Genomic DNA, 22,945 nt, shown 5'->3' on the forward strand with positions numbered 1-22,945 from the left:
GGGCTAAAGGAATTACAACTCCTATCCCTAAATCCGGTGCAGACGACCCCAGAGTCCCCTGTCGTACCGGGGTATCACTCTGGCCAATGCTTCATGCATGCCCTACTGTGGTGTCCTGAACAATTGACTAAATATGCTGAAGAAAATGAACTTATTCACGACTGCCAAAAAGGTTTCAGGAAAGGACGTTCAACTACTGAACATATATCTAGTTTGACTTCGATTGTAGAAAGTCGCAATTAAGTCTCAACGCAAATCTACATTTACAGTCTTTGTAGATTTAAAAAAAACAACATTATGACTGCATCGACAGAAGTTTATTATTGAGTTAATTAAAGGACATTTTTTTTATAAAAGCAGTCACTTTATAAATATGTTAAAAGTTCTGTACGGGTAAATGGTTTTTATACTCCATGGTTTGATGTAAAGTATAGTTTGAAACAGGGCTGTTTGTTTTCTCCCTTGAATTTTAATTTGTATATTGATGATTATATTATAACAATTACCAATTTGTCCAAGGGTGTAAATATAGATTGGGGGGAAGCTGGTATTTTAGCATTTGCAGACAATATTGTTTTAATCGCTGAAAGCGAGTGTGAGCTTAATGTTATGCTTGATTGTCTGCATAACTGATGTGAAAAAAACAAAATGACTATAAACAATGCCAAATCTAAAGGTGTACACTTTAAGGCCGCTTCGGTTGCTAGAACCATTGTAGAATTTACATGCGGAGATTTTGCTTTGTATATTGCAGAGTGTTATAATTATTTAGGCTTTCTTTTAACAGAACACTTAGATTATGACCGTATGGCAAAAAATGTGGCATATTCGGCACACAGAGAGCAAGGCCTACTTATAACAAAATATAAAGAACTGGGTGGTATGCAATATCTAACCTACTCTAAGTTGTATTATTCTGTGGGTTTGGTTACTGTTGAGTATGGTGTTGCAATGTGGGGCACGTATAATGTTTCTTGTCTTAATGGTGTGGATAACCATGCGTTTCTATTGAGAAATATTCTATTGAAGATGAATGTCACGTTTTACGTACTGCAATGCCCATTATATCATGTTGAAGGTTTTTAACCTTTTGAACAAGTGTACCCAATTGAAGAAAGTTTGAAAGATTAATGATAAGGTTAGTTTCATACTGCCATACCCTAAACTGACCCTTTTAACTACCAATACCTGCCATACTATCTTTAAAAAACCGTGCTGCCAATATTTATTTTCCTACGTAATATATATTTTATTGTATACGGTTCTATCTAATATCCTTAGTTAATAGTTTGTGTTGTTGTATGTGTGTTTTAAGCAGCAAATGTTGAAGATCTGTCGACAGTTTCCCTTACTCCATAGACAATATCAATGGCAAGCCTCGTGTCTTGTAGAATGAAATTCGATTACAGCTCCTCCAAAGGAGTCACGTTTGGTTGATATATGATGCCATATCCATGCAATAACTTGTCATGAACATCGTCTCCAGTTGAGATGTTAGTGCTGATACAAAATCCTAGGGAATATATCAGTAGTGATACAATCTGTTTTGCCCACGACTAACAGCGGTATTCCGGAGCCTGTAGACTTAAAGCTTATTGAAGATATATGATACCATCGCAAAATATTTGTAGACATTTCAAGTGAACGTTCAAATAATTTTAAAACAGAGCTTTTGTGATTGTCATCGCGTAAATTAATGTTATCTCATATGTTTTTGCTACCTCATTCATGTGTTGAAAAATGTTTTCTTTGTGATTATGATTTTCACGCTGTGGTGCGATTTTCTTATACTTATAAATATTTCTCATGTATTTATGGTCATTGCTTCCTCAATAATTGTACATACATGGGTGTAAATCTTTAGGATACTGTTGGATAGCTTATGTTGCTTTATAGGCTTTATTTTGGTACTTACATCTTCAGTGCTTTACTTTGGTATTCCCTGTGTTAAGAAACACACTTGGTTAAGCTCTCCCAGACTATTGCATTTTCACGGCCGGCTAAGAGAGGTTGTCCTCTACGACGAAGTATAAAACCCTTGTCAAAGTGTCTTTCCCTTCAGGCGTTGTAAGACCGTTTATATGCCGACTTGCTGCTTAGTGGTCATATAAAACTCTGGTTTCGTTCGTAAGAGATTACGGGGCAATTTGGATCTGGTACAGACTTGCTCTGGTTTTATTGAGCTTAAACTTATGAGCTGGCGGTTTTTCAAAGTGACTGAGTCTTTAGTCAAATAGACCAAATTGATATTTAGGCGTTTTCGTCTATTTGATTGTCTAAGGGACCTCTGTGTTTGTTTCCTTCTAATTATTCACTCATTAGAGTGTTCAGTAAATTAACTTGGGTGTTAAATGGTCGCAGCCGACTACATTTGCTGTCCATGCATCTTGTGAAAGTGCTGTTTTAGCAATTCTTATTTTATTACTGTAATGCGGTTGCTTAGCTAATCCGCTAGCGTACATGTGTGTGAACTGATTCAATCAATCAGGAATCACTGTCAGTGTAAATTGGGTTTTGATCCGATATATTGTCGTCTATTGATGCAATTAGTTGATAGTAATAAACCTGTGAACCTATTACCACGTTTTCATTATTATTTCCGGGACCACTAGTCGCTGTGATGTAGGTGAAATATTCTAAAGAACATTTACCGATTCATCGTCAACATGACTTCTATAAACCGTCGCCACACACACCAAAATCCACATTGTTAGGTTGTAAGCTGTGCTATTTGTTTTTAAAAAATAAAGTTATTTAATAATTAAAAAGATATACAATAAGTATAATACCAATCCTGACACCAAATATATTTCGGGTATCAGAGTATGTATGTTAATTTTATCATATGTCTGATTTTCAGTTAATAAATATCTAAAGTTAGCGATATTTTTTTAAAACATGAACTTTACTGCCGCTTAGTCAGCACTCAAAAACTATTTCTACATCGTTTAAATTTTTTAAGATATAATTTGATTTAAAACGTTTAAAAATTAAAAAATAAATCGCATAATACACAACTGCAAAAGGGTATCATGGACACTTTATCTTTGAAAATCAATAGATTTGCTTTCTTCGGCACAAATCTACAACATTACATCGTAGGGGTCATGTGGTTGCAAATTGAACCTATCTTTTTAATACAAAATTACCTAGTCCCAGATTACTTTTATAAACATTGTTGCAGGAATGCATTATAGTTACATAGACGTAACCAAATTTAACAACAGTTCTTTCAATTTTCATTTACATAAAAAACAAACTCGTTATACTTTCATTTGTCCCTGAGCGTATATCGACATTTAGAAGAATAAAAGGTTCACATAAGAACTCCAATAAAAGTAATGTGATAACATAAGAACTCATAATTTGTTATACGGTTCAATGTAATTGAGATATTGCAAAATGAGATACCCTCACACCCGCTAAGAGATCGGTGAAGATACTGAACAGACAAAGAGACAACATTTCGTTGCCCTTTGGAATCAGTTAGGTATTGTGGTTAAATGAACTTCTAAAGGAACCTATTGATGTGGTTTCCACTATGACACAGTCCAGTAAAATATGCTTGAAGGTGACCCTTTATCACCAAGTGCTCATCTCGTTTTATCATACATTCAGGAGTTAACCTACTGGCCTATAGGACATCGTCGTAAAATGACCCCTCAATGACTGACAACCCTGGTTGGTAGAACCTATTTGTGGGTTGACTTCGTGGAGCCTTCGTTCAGCCCTACTTAAGTTGACGTCACTAAAAAACACTACACCATGCAGTCACGATTTATCGGCACGTGAAATCATCTATGTTGTTTGTCCATCAAAACTTTATACTTTTATGCTTCATCTGATTCTCTCTGTGGGGCGAAATAAGTTTTTCTTGTGTGGTCCGAGGATCAGGTGGTCAGACTTGGAGATTTGACAAAATTCCACTTTAGTTTGTGATTCTGCACTTTGCGTAAGCATGCGCTCTTCGGCGCTTTCCATAATGTATATTGTCTCAATTGTTTGAATTGGTAATTTTTATAACATGAGGCGATTCCGGCTTAGTACGGTGCCTCAGATATCTATGGCCTAGCCATTCGCTGTAAAGAGTTGACTCATTTTGGCGTGCCAGAAACCTATGGCCGTGGGCTCTAATCAATGTTTGGCCTGATCAACTTTCAAAGTTTGTCACAACCACACCCGTGCTCATGGTTTCAACAAAGTGGTAAATGTCCCGAATCACTCCGTCTCCTCTCACATCCATCCACCCAATCCAGCCACCCCACTCCACCAATCTGGGTGGTCAGTCAAAATATGTTTGGTCATCTGACGACGATTTAGTGTTTGCCACAGTCGACATCTTTACACAGTTTACACAGCACCATCTGCTGAAGGCTGACGATGATATACTGGAAAATACTTTTGTCTCAGGTTGTACAAAATATTTATTTTCTCAAAATATTGCTGTCATTGTACGTAATTGACATGTGCTGTTGAAGAGGTAGCAATTTAGGATATGTACTGCATTATATTTGCTTGGATTTTGGTTTGGTTTGTTGTTTAACGCCGCACTCCGCAATATTCCAACTATATGACGGCGGTCTCTAAATACTCGAGTCTTGACCAGACAATCCAGTGATTGACATCATTAGCATCGATCCACGCAATTGGGATCGATGACATGCATCAACCAAGTCAGCGAGGTTGACCACCCGATCCCGTTAGTCGCCTTTTACGACGAACACAGTCGCCTTTTACGGCAAGCATGGGTTGCTGAAGGCCTGTTCTACCCCGGATCTTCACGGGTCCTTATGGAAACATGATGGAATAGTCAAAAGCTATGAAACGGGATGAGTATTGGAAGGTTGCGGTTTTCGAATCAAGCAGTATTTGTTGTTCTACATGTACAGATGGTTTCTTGAGGGTAGCATTTATATTACTTACTTCAGCAAAATACATCAATAATAATACGTCTACACATGAACATACTTCCTGAACTGCAAAATATACATGATAAACTGATTGTCAATCTTATTACCTGAAGATTTTGGATTAAACTTCTCAACTTTAGGAAAATTGCATGAACCTCTCGTCTTGTTTCCAATTTTCCTTTACGCAGGTGCTTGTGGTAAAGGGTGTGGTGTGATGTGAGTTCAAAATATTCTCAGTTTGTGCATGAATTTAGTGTTGACTGGGTCGTTCGTTTTCAGCAAGTTAGTGTTCGTGTCGTCAGCAAGATGATTTAACCCATTAGCGGTCGTGTGACAATGATTGACATTTATGTGGGTCGATTAACTGTTTTCAAGATATTTGAACGAAAGACGAACTGTAATAATACCCAACTCAACTCATCTCACGTATGTAAGTTCCAGATTTTTAACGGAGATAACTTCATGGTATATATAACACATAAGGGCAGAATGATCGTGTACAATAACTTTCCGATATTTGGAGATGTGTTTTTTAAGGATTCTCAATGTTGATTGCTCAATTGAAGCCATACGTCGTCACAGTGCTTCATTGTTGAGAAACATACGGTGTGACGTCATTCTGTAACAGCGATACTCTGGTCGTCTCAAAGATAAGGGAGTACTTGTTGGGTCAAAAGGGATTTATTTTCAATGAGCGTAGAATGAGAACGGATCTGCCCTAAAATATACATAATTTGATATAAATATCATGGGTATGGACAGTATAAAGGCACTCGATAACAATAATACTAATAATACATTTAGATCTATAGTTCCTCACTTTTGGCATATATATTTGAACAAATCCTTCCAGATAAAACAAATTACACTCTATATACAGTTAATCATGCATAATTAATACAATATGAATAGCAAACCTCGTCTCAGGGACGCAGACTGGAACCTCCTTTGTTGATGGACAGTGAATAGCCCTGCACAAATAAGTATACTACATATAAATATGTTACAAAGCCACCATTACACTTGTATGTATGAAATACAAGCATTATAAATTCTACAAAATACTATACATATATACATGATACATATACATATATATCACTTCTAACCAGTTCATATCTATTTTATAAAATGTACACTTGGCTATTACCTCAGTCAAATACACAGTTAAGTTGAATTAAGAATACATAACAATGTCATAAAACAATGCTAGCTAAAATACTACATCCAACAACAATGCTTAACATAAAGAGTAACCTAAGCTTCCAGATAAATAAAGTAATAATTAAATGAAATTACACTATATGATACAGTGTAGAGAACGTGCAGAGAAATATGTGCTGACTGACTAGAAGAAGTTGAGATCAGGGTATCCACATGATTGCAGAGAACATGCAAAAAGCTATATAACAAAGAGCACCTAATCACATGCCAAGCCAGTGACCGACCCAGTGACAATAGCCATGAACCTAAGAAACAAATGGCTGAACTACCCAAGCTATATACAGAACTAGCTTACCTTTGAATTAGTAGATTTGTGCAAGTGCTGAAGTTAACACAAGTATTTATGAAAATAAATGTTAAATATTTAGGTTAGCTTATTAATTTAATTCATGTTTGGTTACTATAATGATGCTTTCAAATCAAACAATATTCTTTTTACAAGCATACTGTAACAATTCATTGCATCTTCCAGAGGCAAGAGAGTTAACTGACTATTAAAGTCCAGTTTCCACCCTTGGCGAACTAGGCTGGTATTATGGAGTTACATTTTGGCTGGACTAACGAGTCTATGTATAGTCCAATCAAAATCGCGCACCGAAATCGAAATCCGGTTCGTAAACTGTCGTGCAGATTTCGATCGATTGCAGTATTTGCAAAACAATTGCACCGCCAACTCGTTGTCAGCAGATATTATTCCAAATCTTTTCATGGTTTTAATCAAGGTGCTCACGTGATTTGATGTATTTCGCGATGTAAGACCCGTTTTATCACGATATAGATCTTGATTATCGATCAAATCGTCCTGACTGGGCGCCACCATTTTGTGTGAAGCAAACGCAAGTGATACGAAAGGTGGAATCTGATTGGTCCATACGAGAGGCTTTGAAGGGACATAACTGGTAATAGCCACTGGTGGCGCTACGATCGAGCCCAGTAAATCCAGCCTAGTTCGGCAAGGGTGGAAACTGGACTTTTAAACTCTCCTGCCTCGGGAAGACGCATTCATTGTTCATGACGTCAAAATACGATTTCATTACGTCATCTGAACAATTGGGTACCTTTGGTGCAGTTTACCACTTCATATGTTTTTTTTATCGTGCTTTCCTTTAAATTATCAATGGGTAGTACAAAGGATGACCTACTGGAAACACGTAATTTCGGATTTTTTGTCCCTTTTAATTGAATGCCCTCAATTATGATGGACGACGGAATTCAGGAAAAAGGCCTCCAGAAGAAAAAGACTTACATAAAACCATGTTAGACCATTATACACTTTGTCTCACATCATTATCATTCATATAATACAACTACTACATGGTGATATGAAACACTTTCACTTCACATTCAAATTAATTAAATAAAACAGAACACGAATGAATAGGCACCACAGTAGTGTAAGACTACTAAAATCAAGTTAAATGTTTAGGAATTAGGGGTGACTATTGGTCTGGAGATTGCGATAACTATTGATATTGCAAGCAACTATCGATAGTCTTCAGTGTATAATTTTAGATGGATTTTAGAGTTGTGTTCAACCATAAAACTGAAGTTTCCTTTGAATGTGATAACCATAACAACAAATAAAAAGTAAAGTTTGATTTGTTTTTTCTTTACCTTAATAATTTAAGAAAAAGTAACTTCCACATTACCATGTGTAAATTAATACCACTCATGATCAAAAGAAAAACAAATTCGAACAGCATTGCATGTAATTTATTGATATGATAAATACAATCGAAACTATCGATATTCCTAACTGAAATCGATACTATTGATCGGAAACTGATTTAACAATCGATTTATTGACTTTAAGTGCTTACCAATAGCAATATCGTGACACCCATTTTAGGAATTCAATATATAGTTTTAATATAATTGGCTGCTTGTTTGACTCTGCTACTATACGTACTAGTTAGCCAATCCTGCAAGTTTAGGCTGCATTAGGATATGTTTTCCTTTGACACATTTTTCTCAAAAGTAGGGGAGGAGGGAGGACTTTTCTTCTTCTGGGACGATGGAGTAATCTGGTTCTCAAGCCGAAGACCCGGACTCGATTCCCCACATTTCTAATAGTAGCTTAAAACAATACGCATTCATTTACTTTTTCTCCTGAAAACAAAAGTGATAAGAGGGGATTTACTTTCTTCCCCCACCAAGCATTATGCCAAGGTGTATGTCGACGGGGGAAATAGCTCTTTGGGGAATCAAGGACAACACTGGCATCACTGTCCCTGAACCTTAGGTAGACAACATATAAACAATAAACAATCAATACACAATGAGCGAAATATCTGCTCCGACATAATAAACACAACAATGAGAGTTTCCAGCTCAGATTGTGTTGTGCACCAACAGTACCAGAAAGCGCAACTGCACGTTCGTTTCAGTTATTGATCAAAGGATTAACCCTACAATGTGTAGACATTTTGCTGAGATCCGTGTATTCGTGTACTTGGTTCATCGGAATCTCCCCAATCACCGTGATGGTCTTTAGTCACTTCGGAATGTGTCATTTCTATGAATTTGAAAACATCCCATTCTGCAGAAACTCTGAAACAGCATTGATTTAGACATCTGTTTCCGGATATCTAAAATATTAATACATTCTTGGTGGCTTTGTAATTGTCACAATCACACAGAATCTTCTGAATTGATTCAGATTCTCGATCAGAACAATGGAACGTTTTGTTAGGACACTTAGCAGCATTCAGAACCAGTCCTTCCCTAAGCGGGGCACTTAGATCGGCTAAATGCATGATTCTTGTCACAACACTTGCATGGAACCTTTCTTGCTTCTGACTTAGGAGGCTATCGATTATCTTTCGGGGAGTACGACTGTTACCCGTCTGTTTTGTTTATACCCACACGTTAATAACACTTTCAATGGAGGATGGTTTTCAGTGAATGACAGTGATGCGATGCTTTTTCTACAGCTTTGCAAATGTTAACAGCCCGTTCATGGGTTAACTTGCGCTCCTTCAGTAAGGGGTGTTGGCCTGTCACGGATTCCCAGCACAATTCTGTCACGAAGGATTGACTCTAGGCAGCCTTCACAATAGTTACATGTTTTACCCAGTGTTTTGATACTTGAGTTCAAATTAAAGGATTCACCTTCCGCCTGACACATTTGTGTCCTACGTATCATTCACCTCCTCTATGGCTAACGAATCAAACATAGCAATAACCTCAGTTGGAGTTCTGGCTTGAGCAGTTTCAAAATGAAACCCCTTACAGATATTCAGTGCAGATTTCCGAATGCTATTCACCAATATTGCCACTTGGTAGCTAAATTGACGGCCAAAAGAAACGTTACCAACATTAACTGATTTGCCACTTTGAAACAAAGATGCCAACCTGTTCAAAATCAGTACAGAACACATCTCACTAATACAGCCTTCATGTTCTCTGTCGTTCTTTGCAAGTGCTTTGCGGATTTCGGGAGGTATTGGTGTTTTTCAGCAATTTTTTAAAACATTCTTTCCCAAATTTCCGGGTATAAATTACGCACGGATCTTTTCCCTACCATTGGTTGCGATGTTGAACACCAACGAACATGCCAAGACTTACCGCTGTCCAGAGGGAGAGAGCCATAGGTATGGTGCAGATGGGAGCGACACAGAGAGTGGTTGCCATTAACATGAACTGCTCCAAGATGACCATTACCAGACTGGTCGCACGTCTCCGACAGACTGGCAGAACCGCAGACAGACCACGGGGTGGTAGACCAAAGGTCATCATCGAAGACTTGTCATCATCGAAGGCAAGCTGACAGCACAACGCTACATTGACAATATCTCATGGCCAGTGGTTCTTCCTTTCATCCAGCGTCAACAACGGACGGTGTTCCAACAAGATAACGCCACACCCCATAAAGCCCGTATTACTAGAGACTTCTTCAACGCCAACAACGTGACTGTCCTGCTGTGGCCAGCTCGATCTCCAGATCTGTCACCCATAGAATATATCTGGGACCAGCTGGGGCGTCGTCTTCGGAAACGTCAACATCCTCCCTTCACGAGACAAGCGTTGATCGTTGCCCTCCGTGAGGAATGGAATCGGATACCCGCAGTCGATGTGAGGACGCTTGTCTACTCAGTTCGACGCCACATTCGAAGGTGCATTGCCGCTCATGGAGGTCATATCCCGTATATCTGGGCCGTCGTCACCTTAAAGTTGTAACGAATGTTGTTGATCGAATACTGGACGAATGACCCCTTGTCAAGAAATGTCCCTGTTGGAGGTCAAGAATTTTGTTGCTGAATTAGTAAATTCGCATTTTACTCTTCTGAATGATGAATACAATTGTTATTGCTGCTTCAAATTGTGTTGGTCATATTTTATCCTAGAAATATCGTCGGTAACGTTTCTTTTGGCCGTCAGTTTATCATCATAGCGTCTGAGCTCTTTAAAAGTTTCAAACTTCGTCCACTTTTTTTTAACACGTTTTCAACAACATTTGTGTCAACTATTAGGGCTCCAGGGGGACGAATTCCATCAGTTAGGTGGCCGACAGGTTGCATTACTCCTTTGTTCACCGAGTTTAGCACATGATATTCATCATTTACCTCTACCGCCGGCTCAGCGAATGTGATAATCGGCGATCTTCAGATCGAGAGAACCCACCACGTAATACGGTGAAAGGGCAATGGTCAGACCTCTCGTTGACACTTAAACCTGGACCCATGTGGGTGGAAACAATGCTTGTTGTAAGCTTAAACTTCTTTATAAAGTTTCACAAGACATCAACTTTTAACTGCATATCGTACAGTAATGGTGTCATCAACAAGGTAACAGTGCACAAATACCTATGCTAGTACCTAACAATGAACCACAAGGAAAGGATCAATAACAGGCAACGTAATCGTTAGTTCAGCAGAGTGACACTCCATCCTGTCCATAACCTGAAGAAGGGGCAAGAAGTAGCCCTGAATCGTCGTGTATGTATAGTCATATGTGTATGCATACAACTTATAGTCTATTTTTGTCGGCTGACGACTTATGTGATAGTGCAAAAATAATAACAACAGAGAATGTTATGGAAGGCAGCGATAGGGGCTAAACCGATATCCAGGAAGGACGTGTGGCCGAATAATCTAATCCGTGTAATGTTGTGCCGTTAAATTCTCCGCAGCTTGCAACAAGTCTGTTCTACTAGTGTATGAGATAGCTGCCCACTTCATCACAGTACCAGCACCAAATGTATCCACTTACTGTATGCAGTTTCGCGCATTACGTTCCCCGCTACGCCCGTAAACACGACGTCAACCATACTCTACCTTCCTCGCAGTTGTGGCCATACTCTGTGACCTTGACACCATTGACGTCGCCGCCGACGATGCACGTCCATCAAAATGTCACCTCGGACTGGTCGTCCGGCGCTAAAACCATCAGGGCGTAAACGGTTCCTCACTGTCTGGGCTGATATCCAACGCAATCCCCGTATTGTTGTACTTATAGAGGTGGTCAGGGGCGCATCTAAGCTAATTTTAAGTGTAGGCAAGACCAATTTTAAGAGGGCTTGAAGCACCCGGCATGCTCAAAGAAGTTGTTATAAATTAGATGCTCTTAAACGCTAATACCTTCAGTTTGTGACCGTTTATGTTTGATTTTATTTGTAACAAATATTGATTATGATGTTTTATTAGTAATATATATATATGAAATTTGAACATGAATGCCAATCGATAATATTACTTTTATGTGTTTTCACATGTACATCCCCAGTATGTGATGGTTATCACATACGTTTTTCAAATGTTAACGACCGATTATACCAATCAGTATTATACCAATCAGTATAATAAAAGAAGTTGTGAGAGCGTTTGCTGACGTCATGAAGTATATTTTGTGAAACACTTACTTTAAAGGACTCTCTGCTAATACTAGTAACTATATTATAATAAACACTGAACACACATTTTTACCTTGATCACAACAAGGAAATACACATTAAATATAAAGTCACCAAGTCATCAACATACTCGCAGAATCTTGATCTTTAAATTAACGGTGAAGGTGTGGGACAAATAAGTTATAATTAAAAACTTAGGGAATTCCAGCAAAGTCGCCAGTGTCTGTCAGTGTCAGTGTCAATGTCCTTGTGGATGTGGAGGAGTGCAAAAGAGCTCATTCTCTCGTTGGCCATTGCTCGCTGGAGGTATGTCTTGATCCTCCCCGTTGCGCTGAACGAATGTTCTGCAGTGGCAGGACTCACTGACATATTGACCAGGGTTTTTACAGCTATGTGAATATTAGGATAGAGATCCTCAGTGGCCACTCTGACTACTTCATAAACCTTCCACCACTAAAATCCTAGTGTGCGTAAGGATTCCCATTTTCAACTCAGACATTAAATATCTTTGTTTGACTGTATAGAGTTTCCATTAATAATTTACTGCATAGGTGTTTTTATAAGGTTTACTTATTTATAGTTTGCAGTCGGCAGATAGCATTTTTGCGTTTGGCTTCCGTCAGTCGTGGCATGTTTTCGCTGTTCACTTGCTGTAAGATTGTGAAGGCGTGCAAATAAAAATCCAATGTTTTCATAGTCCAACAAGTGATGTTGCAAGTGCATGTCATGTCGGTGTCTTTCGGCGCCAGGCGCATACGTAGTTGTATTTTCACCAAATTTCAGTCGTACCTCATACTTTCCACACAAATCAATCCCAATCCATGCACATATGACCAATTCATTTTTGAAACGGTTAACAAGCTGACGCAATTTTTTTTAAAAGAAATCCACGTATCACTGTTGCGGATAATTTTATGTCATAATTGGTGAAGCGAAGAGAGTATAAGTATGTTATGAGTGTAACCTAGCGTGACTATTTAAAACTATATACGAGCGTGTGTATGAATGTGTGAGTGTGTGCTCCTTGTGTGTGCTCCTGTGTGTGCTCCTGTATTTGCTCTTGTTTGTGCTCCTGTGTGTGCTCCTGTATGTGCTCCTGTGTGTGCTCCTTGTGTGTGTTCCTGTATGTGCTCCTGTGTGTGCTCCTTGTGTGTGTTCCTGTGTTTGCTCCTGTGTGTGCTCCTGTGCGTACTCCAGTGTGTGCTCCTGTGTGTGCTCCTGTGTGTGCTCCTGTATTTGCTCTTGTTTGTGCTCCTGTGTGTGCTCCTGTGTGTGCTCCTGTGTGTGCTCCTGTATGTGCTCCTGTGTGTGCTCCTTGTGTGTGTTCCTGTATGTGCTCCTGTGTGTGCTCCTTGTGTGTGTTCCTGTGTTTGCTCCTGTGTGTGCTCCTGTGCGTACTCCAGTGTGTGCTCCTTGTGTGTGCTCCTGTGTGTGCTCCTGTATTTGCTCTTGTTTGTGCTCCTGTGTGTGCTCCTGTGTGTGCTCCTGTATGTGCTCCTGTGTGTGCTCCTTGTGTGTGTTCCTGTGTTTGCTCCTGTGTGTGCTCCTGTGCGTACTCCAGTGTGTGCTCCTGTGTGTGCTCCTGTGTGCATGTGGGTGAAAGTGAATACATAATGTGTACGATAGTTTGATATGCTTGAAGTGAAATTAAGATACGTTGAGGTAGGTTTATTTGCAATAGCTACACCATGTTATTTTCAGCGGTATCGTTCTAACTCTACTGTACATATTTGCCAGAAGTATTGGTGTGAAGCTTTCTTTTCTTGTATTTAAACATTTCACGCAATCATTCGATCAATCAAATAAACCTGAATCCAAGCTGGTAATATTTTAAACATAATCTTTACAAATCCAAGACGTCTCGGTTTTTTTCGTTGATTGATGATAAATGGACTATGGTACATTTTTCGTATGGTTTCATGTATTAATATATGCATGTTGAAATGGGGTTACAACAGTACTGTTACGTGCATATTGGAACTGGGGGATATGAATCGTCTCCCGCTCTCAGTCACTAAGCTCCGTTTATACTTATATTATTTTTTTTCAAAACGTGTTTGTAATATTTTGAGAACTTGACTCTTAAACTGTATGGTTTTCAGTACCCATGAGTCAACATAACTTCCTCTGGGGCATCAAAAATCTACATTATCGTGACGTGATGATTGGTGTAGTTACAGATCCAAATATCGAATTTACTTGATCACTTTCTCAGATAATATTATAATATTGAAAAATGACCGACCTGAGTCTTATGGTTTTATGATAATCTCCACATAGAATCTTGGAAATCAACACCGGCATTTAAGAGGTACAAGGGCTCACGTGTGACCCATTCGCCTAAAGCGTGTCCCATGCCAATTTTCTTTTTTCCTGGGTTCTAAATCCAGGGTTATTTTTGTTTTCTTAGTTTGTATACACCATACATTGGCGTTTGATTAGCATTCTAGAAGTCAGTGAGTAAATAAGTCAGTGAGTAATTTCATGTTATTTCAGCCATGTGACCTCAAGTGACATTAGCTTTATATGGAGGTCACCCAAAGGTTCATGCTATTGAGACCCCGCCTCGTTGATCATATAGCGTTTCGTGAAATTCCAATCATAAATACCCATGTTATCTTGTACACAGGCTTCTTGAAGCCCAACACACACGACGTCATCGCACACTTCAATATCATCCAACCAAACACAAAATAATGTCCTCAACCAAAGGAGTATTAACATGAAACGGCAGCAAATAGTTTCGATATTATTATTCCCCCGCCACGAAGTGGAAGGGGGATATAGGAATGGGTGCCGTCCGTCCGTCTTTCCGTCCTTCCATCCTTCCGTCCGTCACATTTCGTTTCTGGAGCAGAACACAAAAACATGAGAGACATCTTAAACAAAATTGGCAATTAGATAGGTCTAGTAGTAAACTGGTGCCTTTTACTAGTTTGGGATTTTTGAAAAATATTTTTCTTGTTTCCATTGAAACAACTTTGACTTAGATCGTGTAAATCTTGAAAAACCTTCAATATTTCTTCAACAAACTTGGCACATATATGTAAATAGGCCTAGTGGAAAACTGGTGCATTTTAATAGTTTGGGATTTTTGAAAAATATTTTTCTTGTTTCCATTGAAACAACTTTGACTTAGATCGTGTAGATCTTGAAAAAACCTTCAATATTTCTTCAACAAACTTGGCACATATATGTAAATAGGCCTAGTGGAAAACTGGTGCATTTTGATAGTTGAGGACTTTAAAAAATATATACTCTTCAAAAAAAGAAACTTGACATAGACGTAAATCCACTCTTTGCCAACTATCTAAAATAATTACATTAAATGAGAACAAAATAAGTCAAACAGAAAGATGATGTGTCTATAATTCGCGAAAAACACATGCAAAGCACATAAACGTAGCGTTTGGGGATCAATTTTACAGCTTCATCCAAACGCAACCGCCTGTAAAAAACGTGCAGCACAGGATCTTGCATTTAGGCATGCAGGCCCCCATGCTGAATGGGTATAAAAATCCACATCAACGGCTGTTCATACAGTCCTTATAACGGCAGTAGGGTCGGTGACAGAATGCCAAGACTGAATGCAGCTCAACGGAACAATGCTATTGGGAGATTACAAGCTTGAGCAACTCAGCATGAAGTGGCCAGGCACTTTGGCGTAACCAGACAGACAATCTCCGCACTGTGGACCCGATACAACAACACCAACAGAGTTGACGACAGACCAAGGTCAGGAAGACCAAGGGTGACAGCCCAAGCACAAGATCGATACATCCGGCTGCGACACCTCCGAGGCCGCACTACCACACAGATCCCTGGGGTACGCAGAATATCAGATCAATGAAAATGGCGGTAGTGCTCGTTTCTGGAATAGATCTTGAAAACCCTTCCATATTGCTTCACCAAACTTGGCACATACATGTAAATAGGACTAGTGGTAAACTGGTGCCTTTTGATAGTTTAGGATTTAAAAAAAATAAAATTTCGAGTTTCCCTGGCAACGGCTTTGACTTAGATTGAAAATGGTGGTTCTCGTTTCTGGAGCAGATCTTGAACATCGTACAATATTTCTTCAACAAACTTGGCACATTTAATAGATCTGGTGGTAACTGGTGCATTTTGATAGGTTTGGGAACCTTTACCATAATTAAATGATAAAGATTATACCACTAGACAAAGGAACTTGGAAAGTATATAAAATAAGGTGAATGTTTGTGAAAACACAATTTACAAGTGGCACCCGAACCAGCCTTCTTCATCGCAGTGCATGGTGGTAACATGAACAGTGGCACCTGAACCAGCCTACTTCCTGGCAGTGGGTTGTGGTAACATGTACAGGGGTACCCTGAACCAGTCTACGTCCTCGCAGTGCATGCCGGTAACATGAACATTGGCACCTGAACCAGCCTACTTCCTCAGAGTGGGTACCGGTAACATGAACAGGGGCACCCGATCCAGCCTACTTCCTGGCAGTGGGTTGTGGTAACATGTACAGGGGTACCCTGAACCAGTCTACGTCCTCGCAGTGCATGCCGGTAACATGAACATTGGCACCTGAACCAGCCTACTTTCTCAGAGTGGGTACCGGTAACATGAACAGGGGTACCCTGAACCAGTCTACGTCCTCGCAGTGCATGCCGGTAACATGAACATTGGCACCTGAACCAGCCTACTTTCTCAGAGTGGGTACCGGTAACATGAACAGGGGTACCCTGAACCAGTCTACGTCCTCGCAGTGCATGCCAGTAACATGAACACTGGCACCTGAACCAGGGTACCAGTGACATGAATCGTGTCGCCCGAACCAGCCTACTTCTTCGCTGTTTGTTGGTATGCTTGGTGTTTTGTGTTTCACAGAAACACACATCAATGATTACAGTGAAAGAGACCTGCAAGGATACCAAGTCTATCCAGGAGACACTACACACGGTATTGCTGTGTATGTTTCAACAAGTATCAAGGACTGTGTCCAGCTATGTGATGTAATGTCATCTCACAGTATTGAATACATTCCCTTTCTTGTTGGCAAATTCTGCATTGCTTGTGTGTATGCTCCTCCAAAAGTGTCATGGACACGGTTGGCGCATTCACTTACTAACTTCATGCAAAAACTTCTGGATCTCCCCAAGCAGCATGAATGTGAACATGTCGTAGTTACTGGGGATTGCAAATGTGAACTGAGTGAAAAGCTGAAACTTGAAGATTTCTTTAATGCGCGGAAAATGACTCAACTCATTCACTCTCCAACTCACTGTCTTGGACCTACACTGGACTTGTTGTTTTCTGATCATGCCAGTGCTGTAGCATTCCAGACTCCAGTCTACAACTCAGATCATCAGATGATTGGTGCTGTACTTCTCAGCACACCTCATGGTGACCCCTGCTCTCAATGATCTCTAAATAATGTAAGAACTCCCTTACTTTTTTTTATTATTGTTGGGTTCTCAGGGAGGAACGACAAACGCGGGAGTAGGGAGACGAGCCTACCACTTGACCGGCTGTTTATTCAGACTGTCGCATGGTACATAAGAGCACGTGATTGCGCTTACCTGCAACTAATCGCATTACAAGAGCGGACATCTGTTGGCCTGTCATAATATTATACACTAGCTAGTTTAAAACTACTGCGTTTCAGTTACAGATATTACATCCGCCCCTCCTAAATTTAAGTTACTTTAAAACCAAAATAATAACCTTTCATAAACAACATAGTCCACGGGACTTCATAAAGTATAAGTAACTTAACCCTGATAACTTGACAAGTCACAGCTAAATCAAATGCCACCTTGACACATAGTTCACTGCAAATGTCACTTTGACACAAAGTCCCTCAGATAAGACGATTGCTGCTTCACTCAGGTTGAACGACGAAGTATGGGTGCAACAGGCGATGTCACTACCGGCGTTTCCTCCCCCGGTTCAGACATATCTGGTACACTTGAAACATCCCCTTGGATACTTTCCTCATGGGAATCTACCTGTCTGATTCATACTCCTTCCTTCGTGAAGACTGTGATTCTAGCGGAGTGTCTGAACGTTCAATCACGTCCCTTTGGGGTGAAGATAAAGACATCCTGCGTCTGACATGATCCACATGCCTTCTTACCAATCTTCCATCCGTTAACTTGATGATGTACGACAATGGACCAGTTACACTATCAACTTGTCCACTAATCCATTTGGACCTGAAGCAAAGTTCTTAACCCACACCGAGTCATTCACTTGGAATGCCCTACATTTCGTTAGACCTGACTGATCTGCAAGTTTTCTCTGGTTCTTTTTCACCTTTGAGGTAAGGTTTGGAAACTTCAAGTCCAATCGCGAACGCAATCTGCGTCCAAGAAACAACATTGAAGGTGATACACCAGTTGTAGACTGTGGTGTAATTCTATAAGAAAATGGTATGGTAGCCTTTGCCGTCTGGATACTTATGTCTGTAGACTTCAGAGGGCACGTGTCCAATTCCTGAAGCATTAAGACTGTCATCTCTTCCATGGCTTCCCTGAGTCAGCCGCTGGCAACCTGCTCAATGCGTCTGCATTGGTATGCTGTGTACCTTTACTGTGTACAATCTTATAGTTATATGCAGTCAACAACACTGACCATCTCTGAACTTTTGGAGACACCATCTGTGGCACTGGATTATTCTCATTGAATAATGACACCAACGGCTTGTGATCTGTCACGATCTGGAAATGACGTCCATAAACATACTTATGAAACTTTCGCAGTCCAAAGATCACACTCAGTCCTTCACGATCAAGTTGAGAATAATTCTGTTCCGCCTTAGTCAGTGTCCTTGAAGCAAAACTTATAGGTCTCTCCGAACCATCAGGCAGTTCGTGAGCCAACACAACACCTACTCCGTAGGGGGATGCATCACACTGCAGTAAAAGTGGTTTGGAGCTGTCAAAATGAATCAAGACATCCGAAGACTGAAGCAAGTTCTTCGACTTCTCAAACGCTTTTTGTTGAGATGTACTCCATGACCATTTCACTTCTTTTTGTAGCAACTTGTACAAGGGGGAGAGAGTGTCAGGCAGATTTGGTAGAAATCTATGGTAGTAGTTCAGAATACCAAGATAAGCTCTCAATTCTTTTACATTTTCAGGGACCTTAGCTTCCTGAATTGCAGCAATCTGTTTCTCCACTGGATGCAAACCTTCGCTGTCAAGTCTATAGCCAAGATATTCAACTTCATCAGCCATAAAGACACACTTGTTTCTTCTCAAACGTAATCCTGCTTCTGACAATCGATGAAGTACTTCATCCAGAATACGAAGAAGCTCACTGTCGTCGATTCCAGAGTTTATGATATCGTCGAGATAACCCGCTGAGTAATCGAGTCCCTGTAGAATACTTTCAATCATCCGTTGAAAGATAGCGGTTGCCGAAGATACTCCAAATGGCAATCTTGTGTACCTAAAGAGTCCTTTGTGGGTGTTAATCACGACATATTTTCGCGATTCTTCATCCAAGACTAACTGTTGATACGCATGACTCATGTCAAGTTTGGTGAACTTTACACCCCCAGATAGCTTCGTGCACAAATCTTCCAACGTCGGTGTTGGATATTGCTCCAATTTTGAAAACTGATTCACTGTCAGTTTAAAATCTCCACAAATCCTGACAGAAGAATCAGGTTTAATAACTGGAACAATGGGTCAGGCCCACTCAGAATGCTTGACTGGCTCAATAATGCCTTCACTCAGCAAGCAATCTTCTATCTTCTGACGTAATGCATACGGCACAGATCTAGGTTTGAAAAACTGCGGAGTTGCATCTTTGTCCACGTAGATGTGAGCTTGGAATCCCTTAAGTGTTCCAAGAAAGTCCTCAAAAACAGCTGAGTGTCGTTCAAGAACATCATTAAGTGTCAAATCTGTAGATTTCATCAGGTTCACCGAAACATCCCTCAGGTCAAAGTTCAAAGGCTGTACCCATGTACGACCTAGAAGATTGGAACCATTACCCTTGGCTATGGAAATCGGTAAGGAGTAAGATCTCTTCTCGTAAGATACTTCCACAGTAGTATAACCGTTCAAATCTACTTCCTGTCCTGTATAACTTTGCAGGGGTACTTGTGATGTGTACAATGTCGATGAATGAAGGCCAATTCTTTGAGCCGTCTGCTCATTCACAATGGTCACTGGGCATCCCGTGTCAACCTCAAACGTCACTGGTGTGCCATTAACATCCACTGTAATGTAGTAGGGGTTTGGGTAGTTTGGATCACCTTTAGCCGAAGGCTGAGTACTAACATGAAATAGCGAGTTCTCAAACAAGTCTTCCACACTAGCACTGCTGGTACCTGGGCCACACGAGTTCACCTCACTCACTACAGCATTCACTTTCTGTCTTCCCTTGAATTTAGCCTTAGAATTCTGTTTCTGCGGAATTGATTCTTCTGACATGCAGACTCTCACAATATGGCCACGTTTTCCACACTTATGACACTTCTCATTCTTATAAAAACACATGTGTGGAGCATGAGTAGTTTTTCCACATCTAAAACAAGGTTTGTTATTTCCAGATCCAACATGAGGCCTCTGGTCTTTGGTACATTGTGCTGATGGCTTACTGCGAAACTTGTGTACTGAATGTCCCACAGTTTTATCACCGTGAAGATCCTGTAGATTCTTGTCTGCCGCCTCAATTGCGTTGGCAATTTTCAATGCACTACTAAATGTTAGAGCAGTCTCTGACAACAACTTTTTCTGAATATTGTCATCACAAATACCACACTCTAACCTGTCTCTCAACATGGCCTGTAAAGACGTTCCAAAATCACACCCATCAGTCAACTTTCTCAATTCGGCGACATAAGCAGCTACACTTTCACCAGCCTTCCTATCCCGTGAATGAAATTTAAATCTCTGTACAATTTCCGATGGTTTTGGCGTGAAATGTTCTTTCAATAAAACCACCAGCTGGTCAAACGTTTTCTCGCTAGGTTTCACGAGCTGAACCAATGCTCTTATCAAGTGGTAAGTTTTAGTTCCACATAACGCTAACAGTATGCTTTTCTGTTTGTCTTCGTCTGTTATTCCGCTTGCCACGAAAACATGTGTCAGTATCTCACACCATTCCTCCCATGTCGACTTCTTTGGATTAAATTCAAACAATCCACAAACTAAACCCGTGGTAGCCATAATCTCTGAGCTGAAGATAGTGACGGTTATAATGCCTCAAGAAGAGCGAAACAAAAGTCAATGTTCATCTATACCGCTTCTCCTACTTCACACTGACGGGTGAACTAAAGGTCAGCAGACCACGTGCTCTTGGCTAACACACTCGTCGCAACGAACACACCTCGTCAATGTACCGTCAAACAGCCAGATAAACGTACCACAATTCCTTTACATATACTTCATAGCTATCTTGGATCCCATCCTCGTCGCCAAAATGTTTGCTTCTCAGAGAAGAACGACAAACGCGGGAGTAGGGAGACGAGCCTGCCACTTGACCGGCTGTTTATTCAGACTGTGGCGTGGTACATAAGAGCACGTGATTGCGCTTACCTGCAACTAATCGCATTACAAGAGCGGACATCTGTTGGCCTGTCATAATATTATACACTAGCTAGTTTAAAACTACTGCGTTTCAATTACAGATATTACAATTATTGTTTAAGTAATAACCCAACTCATTACAAATACAGTTCCGTCTATTATCATAAACTGCTGATGTCAAAACAACACCAGTGATAATTTTTTATTGCTGCAATTAGGCCATTTACAAAAAGGTCCAGTGGATATAGTTCACAGGAGCGAATACATTGTACAAAACCGAACATGTAATATTGGCGGGGGATATGAGTATTTCATGCTTGTTCTTTATTTCATTTTTGAAAGAACTAAGATTAATGCAGCTATGATTCTCCAACAGATAATTACAAGAAAATATTTTCACCAATTAAATAAAGCGTAATATCATCTCTTAAAATTATATAAAAAAATACACATATATCAATAAGCTAAGATTTCAAGATACAGGCAGTTATTGTGGAAAGGCACATCTTGATGTTGTAATATGTCGGTATGCCAATGCATCCATTGACACGCATACCTGGATCCCACTGAACATTGTAGCGTCCTAAATCTGAAATATCCCAATTTATCCATATACCGTATATTGAAATCACCGATAAAACCCAACACTGTTAGGATATTTATTATCCATCCGAATAATATATGAACCCGCATGAACATCAATGCAATAAACAATTCCGCCTTGATACCCATTTAATTAACATGAGAAAACAGTCATTTCCCAGTGAAGGTTGATGAAGATACCATCTCTTTCTCGAACACAAAATAAATACCCTTAGTATGGACATGTAGTTCTAGCAGCACAACCAGCGCATAAGCAGCAGCACAACGTATTTATTCAAGCATTAATTTTCCCATGAACCTATACATTGAAACTCTCACCTGAGTGTCTTTCGTAATTAGATATTTCAAGGCAAGTTGAACAAGTTACATATATCTGAGGCTTGTCGAGTTGTATTTACATTTACAGTCTTGATGACAAGTCTGTGAATGGCATGTAGAGCTGATACACATAAGGAAGAGAATTTATGGATGTCAACTTTTTTCTTATGAGGAACACAAGTTTTCAGATGATAGCCTTACTACTTCATCAGGTGAGTAAATGCTATGAAGAAGAGATTATATTGAATCTTGATATGTTTTAGCTTGGAAGACACGAGGGTGAGATTCTGTTCATAATACAAAATAACTCTTCTAACTTTTTCAGTTTGTGGACAGGATAAACCAGTGCCTTGGGCGTTATAGTCTAGCTAACCAGCTTCAGTAGCAGCGATATTAGTGATGTCATTTTTTGTAATGTCATTGTAACCGATGACGTCAAAATGGTTCGCATAGCATCGTGATGCAATTAATGGCAAAGTACATAGAATAATGTGAAAAATTAAAGGAGCCCACCATTGACT

At 39.9% G+C, this 22,945-nt stretch overlaps 2 protein-coding genes across 2 annotated transcripts in view; one reads left to right on the top strand and one right to left on the bottom strand.

Moving 5' to 3' along the window:
• The window catches only part of LOC139459379 (mucin-2-like), a 31,254-nt gene extending 20,941 nt beyond the window's left edge, over positions 1-10,313 (top strand). Inside the window, exon 5 of the mRNA XM_071240837.1 lies at positions 10,022-10,313. Coding sequence (XP_071096938.1) covers positions 10,022-10,313 — 292 coding nt within the window. The remainder of the gene's footprint in view (positions 1-10,021) is intronic.
• Positions 1-22,945, bottom strand: part of LOC139458474 (uncharacterized) — a 284,787-nt gene that overhangs the window by 150,923 nt on the left and 110,919 nt on the right. The gene's annotated exons all lie outside the window — the stretch shown is intronic.

The sequence above is a fragment of the Haliotis cracherodii genome, unplaced genomic scaffold (genome assembly GCF_022045235.1).
Source record: "Haliotis cracherodii isolate W230 unplaced genomic scaffold, xgHalCrac1.p SCAF_13, whole genome shotgun sequence".
In the NCBI taxonomy this organism is placed as follows: Eukaryota; Metazoa; Mollusca; class Gastropoda; order Lepetellida; family Haliotidae; genus Haliotis; species Haliotis cracherodii.